This window comes from Convolutriloba macropyga, chromosome 4 (assembly GCF_964194025.1).
Source record: "Convolutriloba macropyga chromosome 4, txConMacr16.3, whole genome shotgun sequence".
NCBI lineage: Eukaryota > Metazoa > Xenacoelomorpha > Acoela > Convolutidae > Convolutriloba > Convolutriloba macropyga.
The window spans coordinates 18,415,992-18,432,133 of NC_134471.1; the positions used below are offsets into that span (position 1 = coordinate 18,415,992).

Below are 16,142 nucleotides of genomic sequence, written 5' to 3' on the forward strand. Positions count from 1 at the left end.
CCATTAGGAATCAACTAAATTATCCCATAGGTTTACAATTACCATTGCGTCTAAAGAAGGATATTAAGAACTCTTGGTATTCAATTTTTTATGCAGTTACAAAAAGAACAACAAATAGACAACAAAATGAAAGTCAATTAAAAATTGCCAGAAAATGCTCGGGAAGCCGTAAAGCCATACTTTGGCAGCCAAAATATGTTCGATTGCACCTTGTCGAACGCCGATAATGTATTATGTTGCCGCTCATTAATGAAAATAAGCAACAATTAGACAAAAAAGAAAAAAATGCAAAATTATGTAATATTTGTTGTTTTTTTCGAAAAAAATTTATTTCCAAAGACATAAAAGCCATTAAAAAATGAAAAATTTGAATAGGTTCGTTCATTCTTCCAAAGGAAGCCCTCGAGACCAGCAATTATTTAGAACAAGTCTTCCGTCTTTTTTTGTGAAAAACCCGTGTTGAAGCCATTAAAGTCATAACGAATTCTATTAAAACATTAGATTTTGAGACACCAATCCCTTTTACACTTTCCCTTGAAATGTATTTTGTGACCACTCATTAATAAAACTAGGTAACAATTAGACCAAAAAGAATAAAAGCAAGATTATGCAAGATTAACAAAACTTGTTTTTATCGAAAAGAATTTAATTCCAAAGACATGAAAGCCATTAATTACAAAATGAAAAAAATGAATAGGTTCGTTTATTCTTCCAACGGAAGCCCTCGAGACCAGCAATTATCCGGAACAAGTCTTACATCTACAAAAAGACAGTCAAATATGACAAAAGTCAAAAATTAGTTTACTTTTTTTTGTGAAAAACCGTATCGAAGCCAGTAAATTCATAACGAATTCTTGAAAAACATTGGATTTTGTGATACCGATGCCTTTTGACACATTCTTTTGACAAAAATAACAACATCTTTAACCTTTAATTAACGAGACCAGTTAACAAACAGAAAATAAAAGGAACAAAATTGCGAAATTGAAATGTTTTTTTTTTCATTTTCGAAAACAAATGTTTTCAAAGTCATGAAAGCCATTATCTATCTACTAATATCAGAACATCGGCTCATCTACTCTTCCAGGAAAGGCCAATCAAACCGGGTCATTGTACAGGAAATAAAGTACGACTAAAAAGACAAAGTAAAAACGACAGTTAAGGATAGTTAAAAAATTCAATTGAATCCTTCGAGAAAGTAGTGTCGAAGCGGTAAAGAACCACAATTTATATCTTTAATGATTTAGATATTATCAATTGTGCGTTATTTCAAACGCGAAAAATGTGACATATGAACTGACAATAACGTGATAGTTTGACAAAAATAGAAAACATGAAAAATGGGCAAATACCTGAAAGTTAAAAAAATATATGAAATCTAGTAGTATCAAAGCCAGAACACCATAACTTAAGGCGTAAAACCGCAATCAAGACTAAATTTGAATTCAGCAGAAAGAAGGAGCACTCTTTCATTGCTGACACTAAGCTACAAGTTGACAAATTGAGAGAAAAATCGAGGCAAATGTCAATAAGCCATTTTTTATTTAAAAATCAAATATTTTAAAAGTCAAAACGACCATAAGCTTTCAAGTAATCAACCAGATAAATTAATTTGAAGTTAATTAGAAAGCCAATAGGACCTATCACTAGTGAGCTTTGATTTGAAATGTCCTGTTATTTAATTAATATAAAGAATTTTTATAATAAACCGACTGACGACAATCCGAATTTTTTGGATTGTAACGGTCCAAGATTGGTACACAACTAGTCCTACTAATGCTGATTGTCCATTAGCAATATTTAATTTTTGGAATGTCATTGATATAGAAATGCTCCATTTTTGATAATCAACGAATAAAGTTAGCAAAAAACGGCAGAGTTTTTTTACAGAGCACTCTCAACGGAAGTTGAAGTGGAATTAGGCCCCTTTTCAATTTACAAAAATGGTGTTTGTGGTGTTTGGCTGTGCACTTCCTGCAAATTTAATCAGAGTGGACTAAAGAAACTTATTTCGTGCTGTTTTTGATGAAAAAGTCTGAATTTTGTGAAATATTTAGCCGGAATTTGTGACAAAAAATTCAATGAAAATAACCGACAATGTATTTTGTCTTCAGACGTAAAATCAACAACATTTTCTTGATAGATTTTATTAAATTTTATCAAAATTGGCAAAATTTTAATCAAAAATTCCGAAAAAAGGTGAATGAAATCAACGGAATTCACTCTATTTTCTCGAAAACTTAAACCTCGATATCTCCCTGTTAAAAACGAAAATCAAAAAAATGTTTTTAATTCCATATTTTACTCTAGACAAGCTTTCTAATGATATCAGTCTCAACTCTCTACGATGATTATATCGATCGGCCAAAATTGACTGAACAAAAAAAACCCATTTGAGTATATAGTTCCTCCCCCCCCCCCCCCCCCCCTCAAGAGGGGTCGGAACAATAAGCTAAGTATTAGCCCATACTGCTCGAGCATTATATCGCTAAGCTGCTATGAATCTGAACGCTTTCCTGTTTCAAAGCGGGAGCAGAATCGCTATAGTTCCTTTTTCCTTCAAGAAGACTCTCTTCTTGAACGTCTTAAAAAAATTATATTAAAATTAAATTTCCATTTGTATGTTTTTCTGCTCGAAATTAGCCACAGAAACATGACTACGCTTCCGAAATAATTTTTGTTTAAAAAAAAACAAAATCAAACTACTTTTACCAGACGCTCACCTCTGACTTTTTAGTGCTCCGATATAAGTGAACTTTTTGGTCCATATTCTAAATATCGGTCAATATGATGATAAATAGCAGCTTTTTGAACTGAGTGTATAGCAGTTGGTGGTTAATAAGCGTTCAAATGTCCAAATTTGGCGACAACTTCAAAACTTAATCAGTCAGGTTTGATTTTTCATTTCGTACATGTTTATGTATTTTTTGACATTCTCCAACAATTTTTTTGTTAACTGTTGTTTTTGCACAAATTTCTTGCATCTTTCAGAGTGAACATTTTCAAAATTATTATCACGCATAATTGATATTTGGTGTTAAACTGAAGCTGGTAAGGAAACAGACTTAAAAATTTTTAAATTGAACTAGAATATTTTAAATAACTTAGAAATCTTTTGATAGCTTTTGTTAATGACATAGTATTCATCGAGCGCGAAGATGTAAAGATGCAACACTTTTGATTAAATTGTTTACTTTATTTGCTTTACTTCATAAACAAAAATGGCCCAGAATTGAAATACACAGCTGAGTTTGCGACAGCAAGTTATAATAAACAATATTTAATATGACTAGTACTTACCCGGATTGGGTAATATTTTGTAGCAGTTAGAGCCCTCGCGTTGAAAAATTTTGGGATAACAATAGTTGTAATCCAAAATTGACTGAACAACCGCAGTAGCTCAACATTGACCATTCTAATTCCGTTCAGATAGCGGGTTATCCTTTTGTAAAAGAATTATTGGACTTTCTAAAGGGCGGTTAGGTGGTTCTGTCACCATAAAACTGGGTAATTTCAGGCGTGATATACTACGGATCACAATCAATCGACTACTCGGCACCCAAACTGATTTTGTACGACACGAACTGCGGCGAAAATATTCCTCTGAACGAAACAATTACGCAAATAAAAGCCAATCAACAGATATTCGGCGCTTATACAGAAGCGAGCGACACTTCTAATCTGAACATTCTAGAAAATTCTGTTTTTAGGCTGTCGTATATGTGGTACGGGTTCATCGGATTTATATGGACTATTGTCGTGGGTTACGTAACCAGTATCATTGTTCGACTCGTCAGCAAAAACGAGAAGGAAAGAATCGTAGATGAAGAATTGTTGTGGCATTTCCGAGATATTTTTCCGAGCGAAGACAAAAGTCGATATTCGTATGAACTTCCGCTAGGTGACGTTAATTCGTGAACAAAGCCGGATGTTTAAGGTATAACCTTCAGATATCAATTTATTTGTTTATAAACAACGTTCACATTCATTTTAACTCCTTATCAAAATTGATTGTTTTGTGTATTTGAATTAGCGTTATAGACATACCAGATGTAACAAAAATCAATCAAATTGATCCCGATTGTTCTATAAGTTCAATATTTGAAATAAAATTATTTGAAACTCATGAAAGCTGAGAAACACTATCTAGATTAGTAATGCTTTCAGCGCATTAAATTCCGAGTAAAATTATAGATCGGTAGTTTTCTGAACTCAACAGAACTATAGGCTGTTGGCCAGAAATTTAAAAAAAATCCTCGAAAAAAATAGAAAAAATGGGAAAAGAACATTTGGCTCATTAATATGATGGAAACTTCTACAATTGGTCTTAAGGGCAATCAAGCTGCGGTTATATAACAACATAAAATCCATTAAATGTAGTTCCATATTTTAAACTGCTGGTCTGTGTGTGTCTTTTTTATACAAATTTTTCGCTTGATTGTTTTTGCGCTTTTCTTCTAGAACATTCTTTGATTTCTCATGTGACTTTTTCACGCTTTCGTTCTTCATTATTGAGTGATCTCCTCTATTGCTCTCACTCCGAAGTAAAGCTTGTTTGTAATATAAAATCGGTGGTAGCATAGCAACAATAAGTGTCTGATAGCCGAGTGGGCAGTGCTTCTTTTTAGTGATTGGGAGGTCAATGGTTCGAATCCGGAGTGGACAAATGTTTTCCCCACCTGCCGGTCATTCGAAAGAAATTCTTCTGACATTAGTGGGTTTAAGTTCTAAAAATCTCCAAAAAAAATAGTTGTTTGCAGAATTTTCTCAGAAGTCAGAACCAAATGAATATAGTTATCTTCTCACGATTGACTAGAAGCTGTTCTTTTTCCGAGTAAAATTGGCTACAGAGATTACATGAACTGGACATGACTCGCGAAATCACTAAAAACTTGCGTGCCAGCTAAACAAATAGTTCTCACCAATCCTGTATATTACGAATTGTACTACATAAATATTGTCTAAACAGCTGGACCTGATATGGGGCTAGGAAAATTGGCCGACAAGGCGTTTAGCTGACAAGGAAAAAATGAGAAATTTAGCCGACAGTTTTATCATAATCGGTCAAAAAAGATTCATTCCTCCATATATCAAAAGTTCGGCGGACCATTATCTTTGGAGTGCGGTCGGGTAGCGCTCCACTCGGCCTCTCCGTGGCCGCCACCTCCACACACTGACGGGGGGAGGGAAGAGGTTGCGACCACCGATAGATCTTCTTTACGCTAGTTGACGGTATATTTGTCCGCTTACGAAATAGTGATTTAAACTGGCCAATCACAGCTTCAGAATTAATTTTATTGCTCATTTTACTTAAATTGTCGGCTAAACTTCTCATTTTTCGGTTGTCGGCTAAACGCCCAGTCGGCCAATACGGCGGCCACCACCTGATATGATGCACAAATGCACCAACAAATTTGTGTGCTTTGGAGTGTGTTTTCGTTTTTGAAATGTAACTTTTTTTCTTAGCCAACTTTGACAAAGCGCAGTTGCTCGTCAATTTATGTTTTGAGATTTTGATAATGACAGATCATAATCGAATTTATCGGCAATCCGTGATACAAAATTAATTAAACAACCGTGGTACAATTCTTGCCTCGTTTGAAAGTTGAACTGTATTTGCTCCACTTTTTTATTTAAGCCCATATCGTCCGCTCAACGAATTTTACATATGCAAAAGTGGAAAATTATTTACAACACAACCAGATAAAGATCTCTGGATTTTAAAAAGTATTGAATTAGAGTCAGGAATAGCAAACTGCATAATAAATCTTCTTGCGCGTCTTAACATGCTTTGATTTCACTGATCTGAAGCGTCAACAATTTCTGCGGAAACTTCTCTTTAAAAGAGAATTCAAAATCGCGTAGAATTGCACTTGTTGCAATAATGCATTGAATATATTTGAGCAACATGCAATGCAAGTGTAGGGAGGAGGCTTGGTAATGTGCGTTTGCACATAATGTTCCGACTCCGCTGGTTCCCATTTTTAGCTCAATTGTCTGCAAAATTAAGAAGACGTAGTAATAACTTCCAAAAAATAAAATACTGTTGAAAAATAATTGGTTTATGCATAACAAAATGGCTTCCAACTGAAACTACTTAGTACTGTAAATAATGACACATAAGAGGGCCAATGGGACCTGCCAACATTCAGACTAGGAGACACAAAAAACAACAAAATTAAATGACAATAACAACATTTATTTGCATCTAAAACTCTTTGTTGAAGAATACTTAATAACAAAGCCAAAAAGTTGAATAAAACTTAAATTATACAATAGAAAAGAACTTGGGGACCAGTATTTAATGCGTCTCGTTTACAGGTAGATGAAAAAAAGAAAATGGCAAGACTGGAAAATACATTAATAATTTCGAAACACTTTTCAATGAAAACAGTAAGAAAACCATGATACATCAAATAAAGTCTTTAGATAGGTTTAAATTCATCAATTCAACAATATGAAGACAGTGACACCTGTCATTATCGAGAATATAAAGTACTTCTTCAAAGGCAAACAAAAAATAGAGACGAAAAACCAAAACTTAATCAAATTTTGTAAGAAAAAGCTCTCGGAGCCGTTTCCATTCCGTAAAAAAGGAAGACATGATAAATTGAGCGTTGTTTGAAAACAAATAATGCGACATGTTAATTCGGAAAAATGGGACTAGGTAACAAATCGACAAAAAACGTAACAGGTCAAAAGTGAAAACTTTTATTTTAAATTCATAAAGCTATGATCTATCCACCAATTCTTTACATAGGTTGAGTTATCTCTCGAAGGGAAGACATTGAGATGTACAAAAATCAAACAATAACTATATTTTTTGCAAAAAAAACATACGAAGCCGTTAACGCAATAAACAATGCCCTCAATTTATTGAATACGTTCAATTGCGCCAATGAAATTTTTCTTAACACCAAGAATGTGCAAAGCGACCTCTAATTAATGAGACTAGGTAATAATTAAACAAAAAGGACAGCAAATTGTAAGTAAAATTGGGATTAAGTGTATATTTTTTAAAACACTTATTATCAAGGTCATGAAAAACTTAACTATCAGCTAAAATCGGCAGATAGGTGCTAGGGACCTCAAGATAGGAAAATGTCCAAAAAGAAGTTTTTGATAACTCCACATCTGGGGAGAAAACCCATTACTTAACACAAAAAAAGCTATACATTTTAAATTTTATTCAATCGGAAAAACGATGTGACCGATATTTGCTGATCTTAAGCTAAAATTTGACAAAAAATACAAAAAGTAGTACAACTCTATAAACCATTGTTCATTTTGAAAAAAATTGTTTTAGAAGTCAAATTGAACGTGTTTTCTACAGAAAAAGTAAATAGTGCAATGAACAAATTATGAAATTTCGGTATTTATGAGTTAATTTTGCAAAAAAACTGACAAAAGTTTATTCGAGAATACTCTCAAAGAAAGTACACGTGAAGCCAGCCCTTTTTGGAGCTAACCGAGATTCTGTCTGCACTTTAAAGGTGTGTTAAAAGGAAAGTTTGGATACAGTGGACTAAAGAAGCGTACTTTGTGTTAATTTTGATGAAACACAAGCTTAATTTTGAAAAGTTTAGTAAAATTTTAGCTCAAAAATTGGATCAAGCAGTTCGATCTTACTCTTATATCTTTGAGGCCAAAATCAATTTATTTTCTCTCTCTCTCTCTCTCTCTCTCTCTGACATTTTTGCAGAATTGGCAAAACATTTTTCAGCAAAATTGGCAAAAAAAATTAAACAAAGATAAGGAAAATGTGAAGAAAAGGGGACCAAAGTCACTCTAATGTTCACAAAAACTTGAACATCGCCAACTCGGGAGGGACAATAATCAAAAATTTCTTTTCGAATTATCCTCCAATTCTCAAAAATAGAAATATTAAGCGGACAAAACTGTTCCATTTTTTTTCAAAAGGAGACAGCGTAAACGTTATCGGATATAAGGATATATTAAATTATATAAAACAACCCAAATCACGAATCCCGCATTCGCATCTTTTGAGTCAATTTTTAAAATACCGGGTTGTTATATTGGTGACAGATTATGTATCAAAAGGCGAAGGAAAAGAGCCAACGGAACAAAATCTCAAAAAGCTCTGAAACACGCAAAAGCTAAATAAATTGCGTGCCAAGTAAAATAATTATACTATGCACAAGTGGCGCGAAAGTAAAATAAAGTTCAGACGGAAAGGCGTCTAAAGAATAACGGATTAACAATTTGAGGTTTAACAATGCCTAAGGAAGAATGGGGTAGGGCTGTTACATGTGAGTCAAATTTGAACGAATCAGATTGTAATCCTAGCCTACCACAAAACGGGCACCCAACCAACAGAATAGCAAATTGTCCCTCTTCGACTACAATGATTCGAAAACCGCATGAGGTATCAAAGCCGTAAAAAAAGGTACCTGTTGCGGCTGCTCGAAAATCTAAGCCGAACCGATATATCACAACCTGGTTCTCAAGTTTTACGCCGCCTGGTTCTTCACAGTTTTTGATTGACTAACAATCTCGCAGAAATAATTAGTCGCTCTGACGTATTAAAGGACTGTAACTTTAATTTTATTGATTGAAGTTAAGAAAAACCTTTGTGATAGTCTATGTTCAATCTCGTGCTGAAGCTTGTAAGGCTTCAACCAATAGCTAGTATTGTTGCTAACTTCTCGGCAAGTAAGCTCAACTAACTTAGAACTCGCAAGATCTTAAAATCTAGCAAAACTTAGCAAAAAGACTGAACTTGTTAAAGAATCAAATTTTAGTTAATCTGAGAGCCAACTGCTCTGTATAACAGTTTCTAATGGTTCTAAATACAATTCAGTTTCAATATTCAAACAATTGGGTTAAAGTAATTAATCAAATATTTATCATTTATAACATCATCACTACTGGTTTCTGATTGGTTAATCAATAAAATGATTTAGGTCATTGTTTACATAGTAAATGTCAAATTACTGCAATATTTACTTTATTGACATATGCACGGATGGTTATTACGTTGCTCTAAATGCCTCGAATGTACGGTTTTTGACCTTTAATGATCACCTAAAGTATCACAAAATAAACAACTTAAGAAATTGAACAATAAACGACAAAATATCCAAAAATGCCAATTTTGCACCAAATAAGTGCTAATAGCCACACTTGTGGGGCTGACGCAAGAACGTTCGTTGGGTCCATGAGTAGTTTAGAGGTAACTCTAACCGTTTGCTATAACCTCGCGTTGCTCGGGTTTTGCCTTCCAAAAATCGGGGGGATACAGATTTTCGGTCCCAACTTGTAAAAATTTTTCAGTTTAGACCATTTTTGAGTTTTGACAAAATCTATGTTTTTTTCAGTTTTAAAAGTTATTTCTGTTATTTCTTGCTGTCTGATGGCTTTTGGAGCTGATTTGAAGCTGCGCCAACATCGCCGGCCCTGTTTTCGATCTCGGAAACACCATCGTAGAATACTGGCGCTAACTTCACGACTGGCCGGTTTAGCTCTCCATGTGCCATTTTGACTCTCTCTGAACTTACAACACCGTCGTTGCCAGTGAAGATTTCAACGATTCGTCCCAGTTTATACTCAGAGCGTTTCACAGAGTCATCTATTAGCCATACTAACTCGCCTGTTTTCAGGTTTGGCACATGTTCTTTTGACCACTTCGATCTCTGGTTCAATTGTGGAAATTATTCGCGAGTCCATCTTTTCCAGATCATGTCGGCATATGCTTGAGTCGTTTTTGAATGATTTTCTCAGGTCATTGTAGCGTTCACTGGATGGCAAGAATGGTGCACTCGCGTTCTCTCGTCCTAGAAAGAAATGATTTGGTGTGAGTGCTGTCAAATCTTCAGGGTCGTCACTTACTGCTGTCAGGGGTCTTGCGTTGAGTGTTTGTTCCACAAGACACATTGTGGTGCTAAGTACCTCGTCGGTGAGGCTTCTGTTGTCCAAGATTGCAGTCATGACCTTCTTGCAACTTTGAACCAGTCTTTCCCAGATTCCACCAAAGTGAGGTGCTCCGGGAGGATTGAAATTCCAAACAATCTTTTTCTGTGCTAAGTCACTTTCTATCTTAGCTTTGTCCCACTCGTTCATGAACGCCTCAGCTCATTGGCTGCTCCAACGAAGTTTGTACCGTTGTCACTGATGATGGTGTTGGTGTAGCCACGTCTTGCAATGAATCTTGTCACTTCAGCTAGACATGACTCGGTTTCCAATGACTGTTCAACTTCGATGTGTACTGCTCTCGTTGTCAAGCAAGTGAAGAGGCAGCACCATCTCTTCAAGGTACGTTGTACAAACTTCACTTCAAAGGGTCCGAAGTAGTCGACTCCGGTATGAGTGAATTGGAACACATGTTCATCTAGTCGTTCTCGGGGTAGATCCGCCGTCGGTGGGTGAATTGGGTTGGCGCTCCTGTGTCTGCATTTGATACATCTCGACTTGATTTTCCTTAATGCGTTTCTCAGCCCGATGGTCCAGTATTCTTGTTGGAGCATGTTTCTCACTTATTCTGTGCCCTCTTGTAGGTTGTCTCGATGTGCTTTCTCCAACAGAAGTTGTACAACTGGATGTTTGCGGTTAACAATTTTGGGTGTTTTGCATTGTAATCAAGGTTTGAAAGCTTCAGTAGGCCTTTTAATCTAATTGTTCCATCTTCTTCTATGAAGGGTGACAATTTGGCAATGTTCATTGTTTTGGATATTTCTTTGCTGTTTGCGATCGACTTCGAAACATTCGGGAATCTTTTGTTTTGAACAAATCGAAACAGTATTTGCTCTTCTTGATGAATTTCGTCTGCTTTGAGCGTACCCCTCTGCTTCGTCTTGAACCTCATGCAGTAGGCAATGAAGTTTCTAATGAAGCTACTGTATCGTCTCCAGTCAAATATTTGTTCTAGTTCAGTTTCTGTTGCTACAGTACTGGTAACTTGCTCGGGTTCGAGTTCGTTCTCTTGACCCCAAGGCTTTGCCAGTTATCTGCGCTCCCTTGTAGCCATGCCAGTCCGTTTATCCATACGGACTCCTTTTATCCATACGGACTCGATAGAGATTCCTCGGGTTCTGATGTCGGCAGGGTTTTCGACACTTTTGACGTGTCTCCATTGATCCATCGATGAGTTTTCCAGTATTTATTTCCGCTGCTCTGTTCGCAACGAACACTTGTTGTTTCTTGTGCGCTGCTTGTAGGCACTTTAGCACTATTGATGAGTCGGTCCAATGAGAGATTTTTTCAATTCTGACAACAGGTTCATTGAGTATCTGCTTTCTAAGACGAACTCCGTAAACTGCCGCTTGAAGTTCTAACTTCGGTATTGTCATATGTCTGATGGGTGCCACAAGACATTTCCCTATCACATAGGTGGGTTTCAACGTTGCTTCTTCTTGCAGATACGCCACAATGCTCATCGCTTCTTCTGACGCGTCTGTGAAAATGTGAAGTCTCAATTTTCTACAACCGTTTTCAAAATAAAGTCGATTTATCGACATCGCCCTTATTTCTCTCAAATCAGAGCACCAATTACTGAAAAATTTTGAGTGTTCGGATGACAACTCTTTGTCCCGTGCTTGACTCATCGCTGCCCAGATGCTTTTGAGTAGAAACCGCATTCGTATGGTGAAGGATGAATATAATCCAAGTGAGTCGAACACTGCTGAGACAAAGGATAGGACAATTCTCTAAGTTATTTTTGCTGGAACTTCTTGCTCAGTTCCACGACAGACTATGAGATTATTTGTGCCTACATTCCAGTTCAGTCCAAGGATTGAAGATGACTGTGTTTCTGCTTCGAAAGTATTCACAACTTTCGTTGATCTGTCTGCCTATGGGATTTGTGTCTTAACTTCATCGTCGCTTGTTATCCATTTCGTCAAATTGAATCCACCTTTGCTAAGGATCTCTCTGACTTTCTGGTAGATTTAGATTGCTTCTTGAGGGGTTCTGACTGACTTTAGGAAGTCGTCCATGTAGAAGTTTCGCTGAACCGTTCTGACGATACTTTCGTCTTTGACTGCATTAACTTTTGCCACTTGGTGCAAAACGTAATTTGCACAACTCGGCGAGCTTTTCGCCCCAAAAACGAAAACGTGTCGTGTGTACTTGTAAACTTCTATTCTCTCCTCTGGATCTTCTCGTCAGCGAAATCGTAAACATCGGCTGTCATCGTTTGGGACAGCAACTTGAACAAACATTGCTTCTATGTCGGCTGATAACGCTATTTGGTGTTCTCGGAAGCGAAAAACAATTCCGATAAGACTCTGCAGCAGGTCTGGTCCGGATACAATTTTGTCGTTGAGGGCTACAACTTGATACTTTGCTGCTGCATTGCACACTCTTCTGACTTTTTCGGGTTTATGCTGGTTTATGACGGGATGATGTGGCAAATACCATTGCAGTTTGTCTTTGGTTTCATTTAGTTCGGCCTGATCAACTTTCCGAACGTATCCAGCATTTACATCTGTGTCAATGGTTTCTCAGTAGTGCTTCTTTAGCGTTTCGTCTTTCTGCGGGCGTCGTTCTAGAGACTTGAGTTGCCCCATTGCAGATTAGAAGTTGTTTGGCAATTTCACTTCGTCCTCTCAACACAGAATTCCTACTTCATATCTGTCACCGTTGAATCGCGTTGTTTGTTCCATCGTCTTGATTGCTCGTTGTTCCTCATTTGAATGACCGGTGACATCGCAGTTTGAAGCTTAGGACTCGATATCCCACCACTTACTCAACTGGTTTGCTAGTTTATCATCTTGAATTGATGTTGCTGTTGTGGCAAGAGTTGCTGCCTGCTTCGCTGGTAGCGTACAACTTAAGGCCCAACCAATCTCTGACTTCACTGCCCATGGTGCAGTTTTGTCTTCTGACTTCTTAAATTCGAAATGGTGATGAATGTCGTAACTATCTTGTCCAAGAATCACTTGAATAGCGTTTAAATTGTAGCTCTGATTTGACAATTTCCTCAGATGTGGGTAACAGTCCTCCAATTCTTGCAACTCCAGAATCTGGTCACCCAACTATAGTTTTTCGTGCGCATAGAATTGCACTGTTGTCAATGGTCGAGACTTCTCATGCACTGAAACAGCTATCGGCACTATTTCAGTCTTGACATCTTGTGAGCCATTGATCCCTGCTACTGATAAGGACGCTTTTCGCCCTTGAAGATGGAGTTTAGACACCACTGATTTGTCTACAAAAAATCGGGGATACTGAACCACACATTGCTAGTACATTTAGGCTTAAGTCTCTGTTTGTCAGCTTTGAAACCTATTTCTGTCAAACGACGAGTTTGTCTGTGCTAAAAGGTTCTCATGAATTACTGGTTTGAAGGCATGCCAATCGTTGAAAATGATCAGGTTGCTTCTCAGTAGTCGACTGTCTTGCATATACTGCAACCACTGTTCTCTCAGTTGCGGAGAAAGTTTTCTCGTTGTTGAACTTAGCCCTCCTTCTGATTCTAGGTCGTGTGTGTATCCAAGTTGAGTCAAGGCGTTCACCACATTTGTAACCACATTTGCAAACCTGACAATGCTCGTAGAATTGTCGTGCCAAATTGGAGGATGAGTATGTTTTTTTTTAATTGCGCGTTGACTACGACATCTGATCTGCCATACTTCTCACAGAGTATATCCCAAGCATGATAGTATGATTGTGAGCTGAATCCCATTCCCGATATTGCTGCTTTTGCTTGACCCGTTAGACTGGTTTTCAGGTATTATATCTTTTCCGTATCGCTGATTGGATTTTGATGAACAACAACATCAAAAAGACCTGACCACTCTTGCCACTCCAGTGGATCTCCTGAAAACTCCGTCAGTTTTAGTTTTGGCAAGCCACTGGCACCACTGCTTGTTAATGGTTGGCAAAAGACTTGGGGTGTTGTTTGATTCATTGTGCTCCTGTTTTAGCTCTCAGTAGACCTGTTTTGAGGGTTGTTAATGGGACTCTGACTCCTGTTTCTGTCTTGAACTGCTGACGTTCCCTGCTGCTGAAACGTCGTCCTTATCAATGGCGCTTGTGGGTCCGTTACTCTAATTGGTTTACGGATTTATGGTTTCCTGCGAATGCTCGGTTCTGGCAGTCTTGTTGAGAAAAGTCCTTCACCCGGTTGGAACAGCGGGGTAGTTTTCGGGTAGGTGCTGAAACGTTTGTCAACTCTGTCATGTGTGACATTCGTTGGAGGGTCGATAACAACGTTTGGAGATAGTGGCCTTCTAGGGACAGACTGTTGAGCCACTGATTCTGCCTAAATGGCTGTTAATTCATGATTGCGTCTTGATCCAACACTTTCGATCTCACCTGCTAATGATCCAGATGCTCTTGAGCTTCTTTTGGTCAGCTCAAGTTTCAGACGTCTTTGTTCCTCTTCGGCCTCTGCTTTCTTTCATTCGTTTTCATGCTCGCTCATGCTGTCGAAGACGCAGTTTGTCTTCTTGTTGTTGCATCTATAGACGTAACTCCTCTTGTTGTTGTTGTTGTTGTTGTTGTTGTTGTTGTTGTAAACGTAACTCTTGTTCTCGCTGCTGTTGTTAGTTGTTGCTGTTGTAAACGTAATTCTTCTTGCTGACGACGAAGTTCTATTTCCTCACGCTCCTGCTCCAATTCCAACTGCCGCTCTTGTAGTCGTTGCTCTGTTTCTTTCTTAGCTCTTAATTTTTCGAGCTCCATTTCTTTGCTCTGTCGCCTTCTCGATGACCGCGAGTTGGCGATGCTTGGTTGTTTTCTGCTTCCTTGTGTAGCAGAATGCCTGGAAGAGACCTCCACTTTCCCTTCGGCGATTTCTATCGATCCATTTTTTGTATCAATTACAGTCTCGTTTGGGCTTTTATCACCAACTGATGCGGATGAAACTAACGACGTTTGGTTTCCACAATCCTTGCTGTGCCTGTACAGCTTAATCAGGACTTGATAGTGACTACTAATATTGCTGATATCCACAAACTCTTGGGTGCCAACCCCTCTTATTCGCATCCATTCTGTGTACCTCTCATCTATAACTTTTACTAGCTCTTCCAGTTGATTACACAATGTCTGTTTTTCGGAGTCGCTTAAGTTTTCTGCCTTCAATTTCTTTTCCATCTTTGGCAAATCATTAAAAATTGGTTTAGCAGCTTCCACTAACTTGTATGCACGTACTGGGTCTTTCTGACAGTCGATGATTTCTGTGCGGAAACCTTCAAGGCCTCGGACAAAGGGTACCTATTCAACTACCCATCGCAAAACTTTACTCTTTTCTTCTAACAAACGCTTGGTGTCACTGTCGAAATTTTCAAAGTACTTTGATTTTAAAATTATACTCTGCTGTTGTCTGGTTTCCTTCAGTTCATCGTAAGTTTCGAAGAAACATCGATATGCTCTTTCTGCAGATATTGTTTTCGTCTGAGCCAATTGACTTTTCACATCAGCAAGGTGTCCGTCAAATGTTTTGAGCAATTCAGCGTGCTCACTTTCTAGCTCCTTGAGTTGGCCTGTCATCTTTTAGTCAGCCGTTTTCCAATGTCTATCGGGGCTCTTTCCATTCATAGTAAAGATTTCGTTCTGGTCCACCAAATTGAATCGAAGATTTGTTGCTGTTCGTGTTGTTGTTGATGTCCGGGTCAGCAGACCAAATGTTGCGGCTGCTCAAGAATCTCAGCGGAACCGATATATCACAGCCTGGTTCTCGAATTTTACGCCTGCCTGGTTCTTCACAGTTTTCGGTTGACTAACAATCTCGCAGAAAAAATTAGTCGCTAGGACGTATTAAAGGACTGTAACTTTAATTTTGTTGATTGAAGTTAAGAAAATCCTTAGTGATAGTCTATGTTCTATCTCGTGCTGAATTTTGTAAGGCTTCAACCAGTAGCTAGTATTGTTGCTAATTTCTCGTCAAGTAAGCTCAACTAACTTAGAACTCGCAAGATCTTAAGATCTACTAAAACTTAGCAAAAAGACTTAGCAAAAAGTTGTTAAAGAATCAAATTTTAGTCAATCTGAGAGCCAACTGCTCTGTATAACATCTTCTAATGGTTCTAAATACAATTCGGTTTCACTATTCAAACAATTGGGTTAAAGTAATTAATCAAATATTTATCATTTTTAACATCATCACTACTGGTTTCTGATTGGTTAATCAAGAAAATGATTTAGGTCATTGTTTACATTGTAAATGTCAAATTACTGCAATA

The 16,142-nt window shown here is 37.5% G+C and overlaps 2 protein-coding genes across 2 annotated transcripts in view; one reads left to right on the forward strand and one right to left on the reverse strand.

Moving 5' to 3' along the window:
- The window catches only part of LOC142337493 (sodium-coupled monocarboxylate transporter 1-like), a 35,428-nt gene extending 31,405 nt beyond the window's left edge, over positions 1 to 4,023 (forward strand). Inside the window, exon 4 of the mRNA XM_075386758.1 lies at positions 3,518 to 4,023. Coding sequence (XP_075242873.1) covers positions 3,518 to 3,918 — 401 coding nt within the window. The 3' untranslated portion in view covers positions 3,919 to 4,023. The remainder of the gene's footprint in view (positions 1 to 3,517) is intronic.
- LOC142337494 (uncharacterized) overlaps positions 1 to 16,142 on the reverse strand; it is a 131,384-nt gene that overhangs the window by 110,637 nt on the left and 4,605 nt on the right. The window lies entirely within an intron of this gene.